This window comes from Hemiscyllium ocellatum, chromosome 26, assembly GCF_020745735.1.
Source record: "Hemiscyllium ocellatum isolate sHemOce1 chromosome 26, sHemOce1.pat.X.cur, whole genome shotgun sequence".
Taxonomy (NCBI): Eukaryota; Metazoa; Chordata; class Chondrichthyes; order Orectolobiformes; family Hemiscylliidae; genus Hemiscyllium; species Hemiscyllium ocellatum.
Window position 1 is genome coordinate 7,254,768 of NC_083426.1, and position 19,127 is coordinate 7,273,894.

Here is a 19,127-nt window from a genome sequence, read left to right on the forward strand (position 1 = left end):
GGCAGCAGTGTTAACCATTAAGCCACCATGCCACCCAAACACCCTGGGGAGACAAATCCTCACCAAGACAGCTGGGTGAAATTAATGATGGTGGAAATCAAGACCAGGAAGGAGCTAAAGAGGGAGCTAAGAGAAGCGAGAAGGGGACATGAAAAGTCTTTAGCTGGTAGGATTAGGGAAAACCCAAAGGCTTTCTATAGGTATGTCAAGAATAAAAGGATGACTAGGGTAGGTATCGGTCCAGTCAAGGATAGTAGTGGGAAGTTGTGTGTGGAGGCGGAGGAGATTGGAGAGACATTAAATCAGTACTTTTCATCAGTATTCACTCAGGAACAGGACACTGTTGCTGATGTGAATATGGAATCACAAATAATTAGAATGGATGCCCTGGAAATATGCAGGGAAGAGGTTTTGGGAATATTGGAAAGGATGAATATAGATAAGTCTCCTGGGCCTGATGGCATTTACCCCAGGATCCTATGGGAAGCTAGGGAGGAGATAGCAGAGCCATTGGCCTGGATTTTTATGTCGTCATTGTCAACGGGAATAGTACCAGAGGACTGGAGGATAGAATGTGGTCCCATTGTTCAAGAAAGGGAGTAGGGATAGCCCTAGTAACTATAGGCCAGTGAGTCTGACTTCAGTGGTGGGCAAAGTCTTAGAGAGAATGGTAAGGGATAAGATTTATGAACATCTGGGTAGGAATAATGTGATCAGGGATAGCCAGCATGGTTTTGTGAAGGGCAGGTCGTGCCTCACAAACCTTATTGAGTTCTTTGAGAAGGTGACTAAGGAAGTGGACGAGGGTAAAGCAGTAGATGTTGTGTATATGGATTTTAGTAAGGCGTTCGATAAGGTTCCCCATGGTAGGCTAATGCTAAAACTACGGAGGTATGGCATTGAGGATACATTAGAGGTTTGGATTAGGAATTGGCTGGCTGGAAGGAGACAGAGGGTAGTAGTTGATGGATTATGTTCATCTTGGAGCGCAGTTACTAGCGGTGTACCACAAGGATCTGTTTTGGGACCATTGCTTTTTGTTATCTTTATAAATGATCTAGAGGAAGGACTTGAAAGCTGGGTAAGCAAGTTTGCGGATGACACAAAAGTCGGTGGAGTTGTGGATAGTGAGGAAGGAAGTGGTAGGTTACAGCGGGATATAGATAAGTTGCAGAGCTGGGCGGAAATGTGGCAAATGGAATTCAATGTAGCTAAGTGCGAAGTCATTCACTTTGGTAGGAATAACAAGATGATGGATTACTGGGCTAATGGTAGGCTACTTGGTAGTGTGGATGAGCAGAGGGATCTTGGTGTCCATGTACACAGATCTCTGAAAGTTGCCACCCAGGTAAATACTGCTGTGAGGAAGGCATATGGTGTACTGGGCTTTATTGGCAGAGGAATTGAGTTCCGGAGTCCTGAGGTCATGTTGCAGTTGTATAAGACTCTGGTGAGGCCTCATCTGGAGTATTGTGTGCAGTTTTGGTCGCCATACTATAGGAAGGATGTGGAAGCTTTAGAACGAGTGCAGAGGAGGTTTACCAGGATGTTGCCTGGAATGGTAGGAAAATCTTATGAGGAAAGGCTGAGGCACTTGGGGCTGTTCTCATTGGAGAAGAGAAGGTTTAGGGGAGATCTGATAGAAGTGTATAAGATGATTAGGGGTTTAGATAGGGTAGATACTAAGAACCTTTTACCGCTAATGGAGTCAGGTGTTACTAGGGGACATAGCTTTAAATTAAGGGGTGGTAGGTATAGGACAGATGTTAGGGGTAGATTCTTCACACAGCGGGTTGTGAGTTCATGGAATGCCCTGCCCGTATCAGTGGTGAACTCTCCTTCTTTATGATCATTTAAGCGGGCATTGGATAGGCATTTGGAAGTTATTGGGCTAGTATAGGTTAGGTAGGATTCGGTCGGCGCAACATCGAGGGCCGAAGGGCCTGTACTGCGCTGTATCCTTCTATGTTCTAAGACCAGTCTCATAGTGTTGAGTACAAAACTATCATTGATTGTTGTTAAAAATAATCTGATTCTCTAATGCCCTTCAAGGAAGGAAATCTGCCATCCTTACCTGGTCTGGCAATTGTGTGACTCCAGACCCATAGCAATGTAATTGACTTTTCACTGCACTCTGAAGTAGCTGTAGCGAGCCACTCAATCGGGGCAATTAGGGATGGGCATCCTTGTCAGCAAAGCCCAGTTCACATTTAAAAAATTAGTAACAGTTTAGACATAGTGGGCAGAATGGTCTGACATGCAGTAAACTCAAGCAAATACTTGATTTACAGTAAAGGGAGAAATAAGGACGATGGCTTGCAGTGTACCTGGGAACATGATGTATCATTGGTTGTGGTCGGTAGTAAGGGAAATTATAAGCCTTGAATTCTTCATTGGATGTAATTCCTGGCCATGTGTCTTCTGCTGGAGTCCCTGGAACAAGACATTCGCAGAATAAAATATTAAAAATAATTAATTGCACTTTTACTCAGTAGGAGAATGAAGGGTTATGAGGTTAAGGCAGAAAAATTGAGCTGAGGATTATCAGGTCAGCCATGGTCTCATTGAATGGCAGAGCAGGCACAATGGGCCGAATGGTCTTCTCCCACATCTTATGGTCATCACAATTGATTGAAGCTCTGAGCTCTTCCATCCATTCCATTTTGATCCAGAGAAACTGGATTTTAGAGAAAAGGTTGTTCGCGAAACACTAATTGCGACTGTGTCCCTGTTAAGACTCTTAAAATAAGACCAGCAATGTGGAGCCCTGGTGTGTTATCTGACCCTTGCATGAGTTTTCAAATACATATTGTACCTTAACTAAGATTCACTTTCATCTTTTCACTTCCATAACAATACTCAGTTCTGCCTCAGTTCACCTGCTGCTGAAACCATTAGGGCTTCTTACCTTTAACTCAATTATACCGAAGCATGCCTGGCTGGTCTCCCATGTTCAACCTTCCATAAACCTGATGGGATCCAAAATTCAACTGCCAATGCCTTAACTCACAGGAAGTCCCATTCCCCTATTGATCCTATTTTCACTGGCTCCCAGTCAAGCAACAAGCCAAAGTTTCTCACCTTTGCTTTCAAAACCTTCGATGGCCTTATCCACTGTAATCCCCACCAGCCCATAACCCTCTAAGATATCTGCAATCCTTTAATTTGGGCTCACATATGCATTGCCAGTTGTAATCGCTCCACCACTGGTGGCTCTGACTTCAGCTGCCTGAGCTCCAAGCTTTGGAATTCCCTCCCTAAACATCCCTTTTGCTGTGAGACCTTTGAGTCTCTCCTGCATTTTCTGTTTTATTTCAGTTTTCAAATCCGTGGTATTTTATAGAATATAGAACATTATATAGAACATTACAACATAGTACAGGCCCTTCGGCCCTCCATGTTGCACTGACCTGTGGAACCAATCTGACGCCTACACTATTCCATTTTCATCTATATGTTTATCCAATGACCATTTAACTGCTCTTAAAGTTGGGAGTCTACTACCATTGCAGGCAGTGCATTCCACGCCCCTATTACTCTCTGAGTAAAGAAACTACCTCTGACATCTGTCCTATATCTATCACCCCTCAATTTATAGCTATGTCCTCTTGTGCTAGCCATCACCATCCGAGGAAAAAGGCTCTCACTGTCCATTCTATCTAACCCTCTGATTATCTTACATGTCTCAATTAAGTCACCTCTCAATCTTCTTCTCCCTGATGAAAACAGCCTCAAGTCCCTCAGCCTTTCCTCATAAGACCTTCCCTCCATACCAAGCAACATCCTTTTCCAAAGCTTCCACATCCTTCCTGTAATGCGGTGACCAGAACTGTATGCAACACTTCAAGTGCGGCTGCACCAGTGTTTTGTAAGCGGCAGCATGACCTCGTGGCTCTAAAACTCAAGCCCTCTACCATAAAGCTAACACATCGTACGCCTTCTTAACAACCCTATCAGCCTGGGTGACAACTTTCAGGGATCTATGTACAAGGACACCGAGATATCTCTGCTCTTCCACACTACCAAGAATCTTACCATTAGCCCAGTACTCTTTATTCCTGTTACTCCTTCCAAAGTGAATCACCTCACACTTTTCCACATTAAATTCCATTTGTCATCTCTCAGCCCAGCTTCTCTATGTCTTTCTGTAACAGACAACATCGTTCAGCATCCTTTTACTTTTATCTAAAAACCTACATCTTTGACTAAGCTTTTAGTCATCTGCCCTCATATCGCAATGAGTAGCTTGCATTTTCTTTTCTGAAGCTCTCGTGAAATGTCTAGTTTCATGGAAAATTGTGGTTTTGTAATAAACATAAAATACTGCAGATACTGAAGATCTGAAGCAAAAACAGTAATTGCTGGAGAAACTCGACAGCTCTGGCAGAACTGCAGAGAGAGAAACATGTTCTGAGTCCAGAATAACTCTTCTTCAAAACTGCAAAGGTTGGAAAGTGCTTTTTTTTCATACTTTCAAGAAAGGAGGAGGAGGAGGAGCAAAGGGAACAAATGGGGTAGAGGCACAAGGCAAACGCAAAGAGTTTGTTCATTATGGTGAAAGAGAAAAGAAAAGAAGTAAATTGGATTTAAATCAAGGTATGACAGGGAGAAAAGGGTTCCTCTCTATTGAGAGCAAAGTAAAAATACAAATAAGACAAGAAATGCTGGAGATCACAGTGGTTTTTTTTATTCATTCACAGGATGAGGGTGTCACTGGCCACGCCTGCATTTATTTCCCATCCCTAAGTGCCCAAGGGCAGTTAAGAGGCAATGACATTGCTGTGGGTCTGGAGTCACATGTAGGCCAGACCAGGTAAGGATGGCAGTTTCCTTCCCTAAAGGTCATGAGTGAACCAGATGGGTTTTTCCCAATAATCAACAGTGGATTCATGGTCTTCATTAGATCCTTAATTCCAAATATTTATTGAATTTAAATTCCACCACCTGCTGTGACGGGATTTGAATACAGGTCCCCAGAATGTTATCTGGGTGTCTGGATTAATAGTCCTGCAATAATACCAGTAGACTATTGCCTCCCCAACAATCAGAGTCACGTAGAACTTCATCAGAGTTGTCTAGATTCGAAACGTTAGCTTGCTCTCTCTCCATGGATGCGGCCTGACCTGCTGTGATCTCCAGCATTTGTTGTTTTCAGTGTAGATTCCAGCATCTGCAGTCATTTGCTCCTACAAACAAGACAGAGCTGCATGGGGGTGAGAATGTAGCAAAAATGGAGAGTAGTCATCATGAGGACAGTTTCTGAAGTTGCATAATTCAAGATCCCAGAGTTGTAAAGGCATTATTATTATGTTTTGTAAAGACATATTCACCTTAATTGTTTTCCTAATGATAGTTTTCAGCATAGCTAACGCCTTTGTCACAAATGCATTTAACTTGGATAGCTAAACTCTGGACTCGCTAATCACATCAGGAACTGGGGCTTAGTGTATTCTGTATGTCTCAATCACGGTTCATCAATACTCCACTTACCTAAAAACCTGAAAATTAAGTGCAATTCCTCCTTCACTGTGGACCCAGGGAACAGAGGCCTTCCCGCAGCCATTTCATATAGAATACAACCAACTCCCCTGGAATGATGAGCACAGAAAAGGCGATTGGAATTGTCACACATACAATGCAATGGCCTGAATCCAGAACAGAGCTATGTGCTGCAATAGACGCAGTCTAGAGTAGATCGATAATCTACACAACTCTGTCTACTTCAGAGCGATTAATTGGGATATGATCAGTTTAAAGCTTCATCGATACCACATCCACAAATATTCAGTCCCTCTACCACGGAGGCATAGTAACAGCAGTGTTTACAAGACACACTGCAGAAATACACCAAGGGTCCTAAGAAAGCATCTTCCAAACCCACGGCCACTCCATCTAGAAGGACAAGGGCTGCACATACATAGGAACACTACCACCTGCATGTTTCCCTCTCAGCAACTCACCATCCTAATTTGGAACTGGACCATTTATCCAACATGTTGCTGGGACAAAATCCAAGGATTACGCTGCCCTCCCCAAGGCATTGTGGGTCTACCTACAGCATGTGGATTGCAGCAATACAGGAAGGTATCTCACCACCACCTTCTTAATGGGCATTAAATGCTGGCCCAACCAGCAATGCCCACATCCTATGAATGAATAAAGATGAAAGGTGTAGATATCTACACTTCAACAAGCTTGGTACAGGTCAGAACTATTCACTGAGTCGGCCTAGGTCCACTAATCTCCAGATTCAGAGGGCAGTAGGCTAATTTGTTATTTTATTCAATCACAGGATCAGGGCGTTGCTGTCTAGGCCAGCATTTATGGCCCATCCCTAATTGCCCAGAGAGCAGTTGAAAGTCAACCACATTGCAGTGGGGTTGGAGTCACTTGTAGGCCAGGCCAGGAAAGGATGGCAGTTTCCTTGCCTAAAGGACTTGAGTGAACCTGCTGAGTTTTTCCAACAATCAACAATGATTTTATGGTCATCATCAGACTCTTAATTCCAGATTTTGTTTTTGAATTCATCAGCCATGGAGGCATCCAAACCTGGACCCGAGATATTACCTGAGTTTCTGGATTAACAGTTCACCGTTAATGCCATTAGGCTGTTTCCTCCCTGGATTTGTACGGGTAAGGGGATTCCCCACAGGACTAGCTTGATAAGTCTTAACCTTAAATAGAAAGAGGATAAGCATGCCTCCAGGCTACTTAAATTGGAGATCTGTTTACACAAGCTTATTGTAGTTGGTTGTCAAAATGTTTTACAAACCAGCACTATGTAATCTTTATGATGTGGAGGTGCTGGTGTTGGATTGGGGTGGACAAAGTCAGAAGTCACATGACACCAGATTATAGTTCAACAGGTTTATTTGAAATCACAAGCTTGGTTCCTTCATCGAACCACTTCAACTGATGAAAAAGCAGCGTATTGAAAGCTTGTGATTTCAGATAAACTTGTTGGAGTTTAAACTGGTGTTGTGTGATTTCCGACTATGTCATGCTTCATGAGGACTTTTTAATAAGCAGTAACTGATGGTTGCCACCAGGGTGTGAAGTGGTGATTATCTATCACACTGTGTTTCTCATGTTACCTCCCATAACATTGAGACAACACTGAATCACATAATTCTGAAGAATTCAATGAACTCTTTTTCTAGGTCTTGGTATTGACAACGATAATCAGAGGCACTTGCTGTTTAGGTTCATGAGAAGATTTTCAGATGTACTGTAGCATCCTATCCTCAGCATGTCGTGCTGTTAGAGGACAGAGCGCAGTTAGATGAAGGCTGAAACCTTTTTAACCACCCTCTCACATGCCATAGTACTGTAATGATCATGAGCTTTTCATGTATCACCATATATTCTTAAAGGGATATTGCACATATATTGCAAGACATAACATGACAGATATTGCTCTAAGCTCTGAGTCAAAAGGTTAAAGGTCCAAGTCCTACTCTGGAGACCTGAACATATAAATGTAGGTTGATTCTCCTAGTGCAGTCTGAGAGTATACAGAATTGTTGAAATCACTGCCTTTGAGATGATGTGTTAATCTGAAGTCCATGCCATTTTTTGTAAAATAATGTATAGATATTTTAAACAATAATAGGAGTTACCCTTGATGCCCTGCTTAAACAATATTATTAAAAACAAATTATCTGGGCACTTATCTCATTGATGCTTGTGGGATCTTGCTGTGTGCAAATTGGTTACCTTATTTCCTACACAATGACTGCACACCATTGGCTGTAAAGCACTTTGGCACATGTTAAAAGTTGTCCTATGAATGAAAATCCTGGATACACAGTGTATGAATCTTAGATTATTGTCTATTTCCCACACAGTTATTGATGCCACCCCACTGATTGTTAGAAGGGTCCTGGCAGTAAAATCTAAAGGGTTGGAGACATGCCAGCATGTTAATTTTCTGCCGTCCACTCACCACATATCGATCTGCGTTGAGTATACTGTAGAGCCCATGAGGACGTCTGGGGGTCGGTACCACAAGGTTACCACTTCATTGGAATAGGTCTTAGTTGGAACAGATTTGGCTCTGGCCAGACCTAAACAGAAAAGGGAAACAATTAATGGTGTTTGAGCATATTCATGAGTCTTACAGTATCACCATCCACCACATGCATTTGCTTGCTTAGACACTAATGAGTATTGAACACTGTGTTCATTGGATCTGTGTCCATGAGTTCCACTCTTGTCAGAAATGTTCACCCCACAGGGGTGTTTCTCCTTCATGTTTATTGACACTGGGGACAGGAAGGCAAAGTTGAGCCTTCAATTGGGTATTTATTGACACTAATTAGTGCCTCAGCTTAGAAATCCAATGGAGCGGAGGAAGGAAGCCAATTCATTCTTATAATGTAGGCATTGCTGGCATTTACTGCCATCCCTAATTGCCCCTCGTGAAGGTGGTGAGCGTTTTCATGAATCAATGCAGTCTATGTGGGTAAAGGTGCACCCATAGAGCTGTCAGAGAGGGAGTCCCAGGATTTTGACCAGGAAAGGGAATACATTTCCATTTAAACCTGGAGGTGGTACCATCTCCATACACTTGCTTTCTTTGCCCTTCAACTGATGGGGGGTGTGGGTTGCTAACCACAGTTCGTCTTCGCCCCATTGGCAATCAACTGACTGGCATGATACAGAGCAGCAGGCTGCCTCCCCTGTTCACAGTCACCGTGGCACTGGCTGGTGGTACCCAATTCCTTCCTGATAACTATCCACACACCAGATTACTAAATGACATTCAGAAGTATTTCCTATTACAGCTCACATCCACAATGATGCCCATTTCCAGTAGCTAACTCCTGACACACTATACGATGTGCACTCTTACACACTCAGATTCATATACACAGTCACTCGCTTATTCACCTACACACACACACACACACACACACACACACACACACACACACACACACACACACACACACACACACACACACACACACACACACACACACACTCTAAGTAGACAGCTCACCACCACCGTCTGAGGGGAAATTAGGAATGCTAGTGAATTGCAATGATGCCCAGATCCTGTTAAAGAATATAAAAGAAAATGACTTTTGTCAGCAATGGTGAGAAATCCTGGCACATGGAGCCCAGTTGGCTAAGCAGCTAGCGTGTGGATTATATTAATGCTGAGAGCAAGGAGATGGAGTGCATCTGTAGCCAGGCCCTTAGCTAGCACGCTTTCAACTAAAAGGAAACCAGCATTTAAAGATCAAGGCCAATATTGCTGTTTTTAATGGACAAATGTCAGAAATTGGCCAAGTTTTCCGAACCAAGATTCCATGAGGGTTTGGGACTGTATTTTAAAAACAAACTGAAGTGACTGATAGACATAATGAAGTGACTTAATGAATATGTGAGACAAGAGCTGGCAGACACATCCAGGCCACACAAAGGGTTGTGTTGGTCCAGAATTAAATTACTTATTGCAAACATTGGTCAAACCGTGGAGCTGTAACAGAACTGAGTGAGCTCTGTGTAAGTGAATGGGTTTTCAATGAGTTGAAAATTCACCTAAGGAACATGAGGAGGCTACTTAGCTCCTAGATCCTCTAACGTCAGTCAATGAGATCATGGCTGATCTACAATGCTCTCTTTAAGCTGCACAGACTCCCTAAGGATCCCTTATGCCAAATTAACGTTCCCATCACAGACTTCTGGTTTGGGAAGTTGCTGTCACACTAGGATGTCGGAGGTCTGTGCAAATGAAAACAAAAGAGGGAATATAGATTTCATGTAGCTCCGCCTTTGGCCAACATCTCTTGATAACCAACAAAAACGGGATCCACCTCAGATTAAAAATGAACAATTGACTCTGCATAGCTATGTGACCTCTAAGCAGAGTTTTACCATTCCTTCACTAACGGAAGTAACTTTCCTGTTGTAAAAACTTGTCCTCAATGTTTAGTCTATACTGTTTGGGCCTCAGCCCTCAGCCAGCAGAAATAATGGATCTTGACTCACCCAACCACAGAGTTATAGAATCACACCGCACAGAAACAGATCCTTCAGTCCAACTTGTCTATGTCGACCAGATATCCCAAACTGAACTAGTCCCATTTGCTTGCATTTGTTCCATCTCCCTTTAATCCTTTCCTATCCATTTACCTATTCAAATGTCTTTTAAATGTTCTAATTATACCAGCCTCCACCACTTCCTCTGGCAGCTCATTCTGTACACTTACCACCCTCTGTGTGAAAACTTTATCCCTTTAGGTCCATTTTAAACCTATCTCCTCTCACCTTAAGCCTATGCCCTCTACTTTTGGATTCCCTTACCCTTGGAAAAGGACCTTACCTATTCACCCGATCCATGCCCCTCATGATTTTATAAATCTCTATAAGGTCACCCTCATATGCTCCAGGGAAAACATCTCAGCCTATCTATCCCCTCCTTATAACTCAAACCTGCAGTCCCTGTAACATCCAGTTCCTCTTAAATTAATACCTTGGAAACTCTAATCAAATCATGATTTAATCTTCTAAATTTAAATATTGCTTTGCGTAATTGCAGTTTAATCTTCAGAACCCAGTTGTTGTTCTTTACAAGTTAGCTTTCCTCATAACTCATCAAACCTGGGCCTTCTCAAAAATACTAACCTGAGAATACTTTCCAGGTGCACTCTCTGAGCTGTTCTCCTTTGGCCATTCCACCCTTCAATTGTCAACACTCACCAAACGTAGCCGTCACTCACATCACCTTGCCCGGTTACACTCACTACCTGTGACACCATGAGTGAATATCCTGCTCACCGAGAGGGCAGGGGATTTCTGCATTGATCAACCCTTGGTCTTAATGTCCCAATTTAATGATGTGAGCAAAACGTAAAAACAAAAGAAAATGATAGGAATGAAGTAACTTACCGAAATCAGCCAGTTTTAACTCTCCTCGTTCGTTAATGAGTAGGTTCTGTGGCTTCAGGTCTCGATGTAGAACCTTGCGCTTGTGGCAGTAAGCCAGGCCTCTCAATAGTTGGAACATGAATATCTATGTCAGGAGAGGCATCACATCATTGACAATCACACTGAGTCATTTTATTTCTGTCATTATGTTGTTTCCAGCTCCCCATTGCCTTAACTGCCAGGCAGAGGCACAACAATGTGTACAGGCAAGATTAGTGTGATGCTGGAAAAGCACAGCAGGTCAGGCAGCATCTGAGGAGCAGGAAAATCAGCATTTCGGGCAAAAGTCCTTCATCAGGAATGTGCACAGGCAGCCCATTATTACAGGCATAATGGAGTCCTTGAAGGTGAACTCTGTTACAAGTAAGTTGCAACAACAAAGGATAACCAAAAAGGAAAAAAACAATAAAAAGTACAAATGATACATACTGGTCCAACCCATCTTACATACTTCATATTACAGCTCCAGTATAACCATTACATTCATTTCTAAGTATTCCAGGTGTTTGCTCGGAGCTATGAGTACAGCCTGTTTGTCAATCTGATGTTGTATCTTCATCTTCCTTCCTTCCATATTTTCCAAAAGCTGTCCAGCAATTTCAAACCCCTTTTAAAAGGGCATCGCTACATCATCTTGACCTGAGTGGATTGCTATGCCATTTCAGAGTCAACCACATCACTGTAGTTCTGTAGGTAAGGACAATGGATTCTCTTCGCTAACTCAACTTAAACACGATGGGTTTTCACAACAATCAACAGCAGTTTCACAATTATTAAGACTAGATTAGATTAGATTAGATTACTTACAGTGCGGAAACAGGCCCTTCGGCCCAACAAGTCCACACAGCCAAAGCGCAACCCACCCTTACCCCTACATTTACCCCTTACCTAACACTATGGGCAATTTAGCATGGCCAATTCACCTGACCCACACATCTGTGGACTGTGGGAGGAAACCGGAGCACCCGGAGGAAACCCACGCAGACACGGGGAGAACGTGCAAACTCCACACAGTCAGTCGCCTGAGGTGGGAATTGAACCCGGGTCTCAGGCGCTGTGAGGCAGCAGTGTTTACCACTGTGTCACCGTGCCGCCCACACTAACTTTCAATACCAGATTTTATACACAGAATTGAAATTCCTCCAGCTCTTCTTGTATCTGAAACCATGTCCCTGGAGCATCAGCCTCGAGGTTACTGACATTATCACTTTGTCACTGCCTTCTCTCAAAATGCTGATACATCTTCTGCAACTAACAGCATTTACAGCTTCTTAGAGTCATACAGCACAGAGAGACCCTTTGGTCCAACCAGTCCATGCCAACCATAATTGCAAACTAAACTAGCCCCACTTGCCTGCTCCTGGTTCATTTTCCTCCAAATCTTTCCTATTCATGTCCTTCTCCAAATGTTCAAGTTGTAATTGTGCCCACATCCACCCTCAGGAAGTTCATCCCATTTGCAAACAATTTGCCCCTTTTTAAAATCTATTTTTTCTCACCTTAAAAATGTGCCCTTTAGTCTCAAAATCCCCCATCCTAGGGAAAAGGTACCCACCATCGATAGGTCTTAAGATTTTATAAACTGCTATAAGGTCACCTCTCAACCTCTCATGCTCCAGTGAAAAAGGTCCCAGTCTATCCACCCTTTCTTTATAACTCATACCTTCCATACTTAGCAACATCTTGGTAAATCTCTTCTGAACCCTCTGCAGCTTCATAATATCCTTCATATAACTGGGTGACCAGAACTGGACACAGTATTCCAGAAGAGGCCTCACCAATGTCCCCAACTCCTATACTCAATTTCTTAAACTATTTTAATGTGTGTGGGAAGGTAATAGCTTCCTTGTATTATAACAAGACAATTAATTCAGAGGAGAAAGTGAGGTCTGCAGATGCTGGAGATCAGAGCTGAAAATGTGTTGCTGGAAAAGCGCAGCAGGTCAGGCAGCATCCAAGGAACAGGAGATTCGACGTTTCGGGCACAAGCCCTTCATCAGGAGGCCCAGGTAATGTTCTGGGGACCCAGATTTGAATCCCTCTAAGAAAAAAAAAATCTGGAATATGAACCTAATGATGACCATGGATAGCCAAGGGAAAAACCCATCTGATTCATTGATGTCCTTTAGGGAAGGAAACTACCATTCTTCCCTGATCTGACCTACATGTGACTCCAGGCCTACAGCAAAATGGTTGTCTCTTAACTGCCCTCTGGGGCAATTAGGCATGGGTAATAAACATGGGCCTGGTCAGTGACAGCCACATCCGATGAATTTTTAAATATGTGCATTTATCCATTGACATAGCACCTTTAACAGACAAAATAAAACATCGCCTTAAGGTGCTTCTGAGGAACAGAATTAAACCAAATTCAACACCGAGTAATCTAAACAGAAATTAGGATAGGTGGCCAAAGTCACAGTCAAAGAGGTTTAAGGATGTAAGGATTTTAAGCAATGTCTTAAAGAAGAAGAAAGAAGTGCAGAGGTCCAGGTAGCTGAAGTCTTTGGCTGTCAATGCTGGAACAATTGGAGCTCGGAGACAATAAGGGCTGCAGATGCTGGACGCCAGAGTCAATACATACGGAGCTGGAAAAGCATGGCAGGTCAGAGAGCATCTGAGGATTGGGTCTGACTTGCTGTGCTTCTCGTACTGACCTTGGGACAGAAGCTGTTGGAGGTTACAGACATAGGGAAGGAAAGGCCATGCAGGGAATTGGAAACAAGGGTGGACAGCGTTAATACGGAGAAATCCAGCCATCTACCATGTAGAAAGTACAAAGGCAAAATCATGCGGGTGCTGGAAAACCCCAAATATAAAAAGTCAGCGTTAGAACAGCTTGACAGGTATGGTAGCAGCAACAGAGGGAGAAATAGAGATAATGTTTTGCCTCAATGATGTTTCATCAGAAGACACAAACTTTTTCTCAATTTTCTGTTTGAAAATGATCTAAGATGTGTCATCATCTTGTTCATTCCAACCTTGTTGGGAATTTGAAAACAATTGTAAAATCTACAGGATACAGGGACAGAGTCAGTGTAAGCCAGCACGGCTGGAGTGAACGGTGAACATCATATGGTGCAGGTTACAATTCAGAAACCGAATTATAATGACACTGCTCAAAAGCTGCAGGTTACAGGAGCTCTTTTTATTCTTTACTTTTCTTCACAATTAGGTTCAGCTTGTTCTCTCCAATTAATTATTCCAGCAAAAAGCATGTTGTTTGCTATGTATTAGCATGACAAGATGTAACAGTCTGAACTATTTTAAAATCAACATTTCTAACTAACCCATCACCTCATTTCCTCGACCTAGACAGGATGGATGGGGCAGGGAGGGAGCTGCGAAGACTTCTGTGCTTCCAAATTCCGCCTCACTGAAGTTGAAAGCTCATTAAACATTAATTTCAATTACTGCCTCCAGATCACAAGGTGCAACATGGATGGAAGAAAACAAAATAGACTCTTACTTCAAAGCAAGTGGACTCATGTGTTGGAAATTTCGGAAGCCTGATTACTCAGTAACTCAGCTGTTTCAGCAAAATAACTGATGGTTGGGTTCAACTTGAGTTGACCCGGATTCTCTGGGAGAAGCGAAGGGGACTTGAAAGAAAATTTTATTCATTTAATTTCCTGTGAACACTCTTATTGATTCCAGGGAGGTGGAGTGAAGTTGTTGAGTATGCATTTCAAAAGTCCAAAGGACATACAGTAGTTCTCCTGTAACACCATAGTTCTGTTCCAGTGAAAGCTCGCTTAATGGAAAGTCATTTAATATAAATAATGGGGCCCATGGGAAAAGTGGGGCAAGGGCAAGTCAGCAATAAATATCACTCACAATTGCTCAAAAATCACCCAAACGCCTAACACAAAGTATAGTAGAGCCTGAATGAAGGAGTGAATCATATTCATCAATGAAGCAAAAGTGAATTTAACACAGCACATTTAAAAAATATTGTTAATGCAGGGACAGAGGATCATCATGGTCTGTAAGGTAGATTCCATCATTAAGCAAGCTATGTCTCTTATCCTCTCCTTACACTCAAAATGTTCTATAATATCTAGCTTCTCTTCCAATGTTATAGCCTTTCTTTTGCATTCACCACCCACAATTATGTCACCAGGTTGGTCCTTGCGAACATTCTTGTCACCCTGCCCCTCCATTTTTTCAAGAAAACGATAATCTAGGAGTACTGTACTTTTCCCGGGAAGCTGCTCAGTGTATCTCCAACAGAAAGCTGCTCAGTGTATCTCTCACAGAAAGCTGCTCTCTGCACAATACCCCACACAGAAAGCTGCTCTCTGTACAGAACCTCTCACAGAAAGCTGCTCTCTGTACAATACGTGTCTCAGAAAGTGGCTCTCTGTACAGTATGTAAAGGCTCAATGACACCAGAGCAGGTAAATGACCCCAGTGAGGAGCTGGATAGCTACCTCAGCCCAGCGAAGGTCCAGCAGTTCGTGCTCACCATGGGAATGCAGACAGCTACCCCAGAGACAGGACAGTCAAATGGACAATGGTAACCCCATAAACTGGGGATTAAAGAAGGTTCCCTTGCTATCGTATAACAGGGCACCCACTCAGTAGGTGGGTTCCGCTGAAGCCACAGCTAAAAAATAAGAGACTGGATGGTTAATAAAGGGAATTGTAAATAGGATAACTGTAAATTCGATTAATTCAATCTGTTCTTTGTAATGTTAAGACATGCAATGTATATATCTATGAACGACATGACAAATTGCACAGGTACCAAAGATTTATTTCTATGAATAAAGTATATTTTGAAATAAAAAAAATCTCTGACAGAAAGCCCCTCTCTGTACATTATCTCTCTCAGAAAGCCCCTCTCTGTACAGTATCTCTCTCAGAAAGCCCCTCTCTGTACAGTATCTCTCTCAGAAAGCTGCTCTCTGTACAATATCTCTAACAGAAAGCTGCTCTCTGTACAGTATCGCTGACAAAAAGCTGCTCTCTGTAAAATATGTCTCTCAGAATGCTGCTCACTGTACAGTGCACCACACAGAACGCTGCTCTCTGTAGAGTATCTCTCATAGAAATCTGCTCTGTGTAGAGTATCCCTCTCAGAAAGTTACTCTCTGTACAGTATCTGACAGAAAGCTGCTCTCTGTACAGTGCCCCTCACAGAAAGCTGCTCTCTGTACAGTATCTCTGACAGAAAGCTGCTCTCTGTACAATATGTCTCTCAGAAAGTTGCTCTCTGTACAGTATCCTTCACAGAAAGCTTCTCTCTGTACAGCATCCCTCACGGACCGCTGCTGTATTTGCAGCTGACATTGGCGCCTGGGCAGAATGAAGCGTGTGAAATGATTCCAGCTGGAATCGCACTATTGTGAACAAAGGGAAGCATTCTCGAAAATACCGTATCTTAATCCATCAGCGAGGTTACAAGCAAATTCTTGCATTATTCAGGAACAGTCATTTCAAATCCAACACTAGCAGTTGGTGGGATTATATATCAATTCATTAAACGGAAATGTGGAATACAAAACCAGTCTTTGGTAACAGTAATTATTGTCTAAAAACCCACCTGCTCATGAGTCACTTTAAAGGAGGGAAATCTGCCTACCTTACCCAATCTGGCTACAAATGACTCCAGACCCACTGCAATGTCGCTGACTCTTAAATACCCTCGGTTCACAAGAAATTAGGGACAGTGGCTTTGCAAGTGACACCCACGTTTTAATGAAGGATACCTTTTAAACTAATAATGACCAAAACATGCATGATTTCTGTGACATAGAGGATTAATCCAATCAGGTAACAGAGTTTGGAAACAAGAAGTGCTGGCGATCACAGCAGGTCAGGAAGCATCCATGGAGAGTGAGCAAGCTAATGCTTCAAGTCAAGAAGATTCTTCATCAGAACTGAAGCTGATCTGTTGTGATCTCCAGTGTTTTTGCTTCCAGTACAGATTCCAGTATCTGCAGCAATATGCTCCTGCAGGTAACAAAGTCTATTCCTTTTCCAAATGGCTTGGGAATGTCCAAAGGATAGGCAGAAGTGGGTACTGCAGATGCTGGAGATCAGAGTCAAGATTAGAGTGGTGCTGGAAAAGCACAGCAGGCCAGGCAGCATCCGAGGAGCAGGAGAAGTGACATTTTGGGCAAAGGTCCTCCATCAGGAATGGTGAATTCCTGATGATGGGCTTTTGCCCAAAATGTCGATTTTCCTGCTCCTTGGATGTTGCCTGGCCTGCTGTGCTTTCAGCACCACTCTAATCTTGACAATGTCTAAAGGATACACCAATAGTGAAATGCGTGTGAGTTGACAATTCACAACAGGGGTCCACGAGACTAAATCCCCCAAAGTTATACCAGAGTTGTTAACCATACAGCTTACAGGAATGCTTCAAACAGAATTCTGACCTTTGTTTTCCATTTTGGAAAAGTCCCATGGCTCAAATAAACTCGACGTTTTTCTCACCTTGACATTGTACATGCTCATGATGTTCCCGCAGTTGTCCATGTATTGTTTCAGGTCACTGTCCTGCAAAATAAATGGATACGGTGACATCTATCAGTGGGAGGTCATTTCTGCAGTTCTCTCCCTCCTGAAATATCACCGTTGGAAGGTTAAATCAAGAGATTTCGTTGGTTAAGGCACAGAGGAGGTCATTTAACCATTGTATCCACAAAGACCTGATTAACTGTAATTATGTCTTCCAGCTCTTGGCCCACCATGCTGGAGGCAATGTCAATGCAAGTGAATATCTAAATACTGCTTCAGTGTTACAAACTTTCTGATTCAACCAGTCATTCAGGCAGTGAATTCTCAAGATGGAGGCAGAGTAGCAGCAGAGTGTGTGGGCTCTTTAAGCTCAGGAGCCCAGAGCTCACCCACTCTGTCTGCTTCTACATTTTGTTTTCTTCTTCCATCTTTTCTTTCTCTTTTTTTCTTCATCTTCTGACACTGTGGGGAAGCCAGAGCAGTGTCGGCTGGTTGTGGGGTTGGTGATGCTCGGAGTGAAGATTCTGACTGCAGTAGGCTCAGAGCCTGGACTCAGGGATTCGGTGTGTCACTGGATGTGGCAGTGCTGGTAGCCCAGAGCAGGGCTGCAGTAGGCCCAGGGCCTGGACTCAGGGATTCGATGTGTCACTGGATGTGGCAGTGCTGGTAGCCCAGAGCAGGGCCGCAGTAGGCCCAGGGCCTGGTCTCGGGGATTCGGTGTGTCACTGGATGTGGCAGTGCTGGTAGCCCAGAGCAGGGCCACAGTAGGCCCAGAGCCTGGACTCGGGGACTCAATGGGTCGCCGGACGTGGGTGTGACGGTGCCCAGAAGAGGAATCCCGGCTGAAGTAGGCCCGCAGTGTGAACTCAGGACTCAAGGTCTGACGTGGAGGAGGGTCTTTGGCAGTGGTGGTGCCTGAAGCATGGACTGGGTTGCAGTGATGACAGTGCCTAGAGAGAACCCCTCTGGCTGCAGGACCTTGCAGAGACCTTACAAAAACCATGTATTTGTGATTGTAGACCTCTTGTTTAGAAGATAGACTCCATTTGTCTGATTTCTTTTTAATTCTTTTTGTAGTCTAGAGGCTAGGTGCCAGCACAGACTGGGGTGAAAGGACTGTAATTCTGAACTTTTTATTTCTTTATTTTTCTATTTTTTTCCCCATATAATTTGTACTTAAGAATCTGTACCTAGATATCTTTGTACCTAAGTTAGGGCCATAAGTGACAACTTGTAAACTTTTCACTATACTCATGAGTACATGTGACAATAAAGCAAATTCTAATTCTAAAGCCAATTCTACTTCTATTCCAGACTCCCACCACCCTCTTAATGAAAATAATTCTCCTCAACTCTCCTCCTAACATTCTACCTTTTACCTTAACTCTATGACCCCCCCGGTTATTAACCCGTGTACTCATGGAAAATTCACCCTAGCTGTGCCCTTCAGAACTTGGTTCCCTCCTGACCTTCATTGTATCAAAGAAAGCAGTCCTAGCCTACCTTTGAGTATCCTATACCTCAGCTAATATAGGCAATTATATCCCATATGCTTTCTTAACCACCTTATTTACCAGCTCTGCTCCCTGGAATCTGTGGATAGGGACATCAAGGTCCGACTGATCTTTCCAGTGTCCCACTATTCCTAGTGTATTCCCATCCTTTGTTAGCACCTCACGTTTTCAGGTTGAACTCCATTTGCCACTGCTGTACTCACCTGA

The 19,127-nt window shown here is 43.2% G+C and overlaps 1 protein-coding gene across 1 annotated transcript in view; it reads right to left on the minus strand.

Moving 5' to 3' along the window:
• Positions 1 to 19,127, minus strand: part of LOC132828315 (cyclin-dependent kinase 18-like) — a 126,030-nt gene that overhangs the window by 15,369 nt on the left and 91,534 nt on the right. Inside the window, exons 8-12 of the mRNA XM_060845307.1 lie at positions 17,383 to 17,445; positions 10,900 to 11,023; positions 7,946 to 8,066; positions 5,491 to 5,588; positions 2,328 to 2,433 (exon numbers count right to left, since the gene is read on the minus strand). Coding sequence (XP_060701290.1) covers positions 2,328 to 2,433; positions 5,491 to 5,588; positions 7,946 to 8,066; positions 10,900 to 11,023; positions 17,383 to 17,445 — 512 coding nt within the window. The remainder of the gene's footprint in view (positions 1 to 2,327; positions 2,434 to 5,490; positions 5,589 to 7,945; positions 8,067 to 10,899; positions 11,024 to 17,382; positions 17,446 to 19,127) is intronic.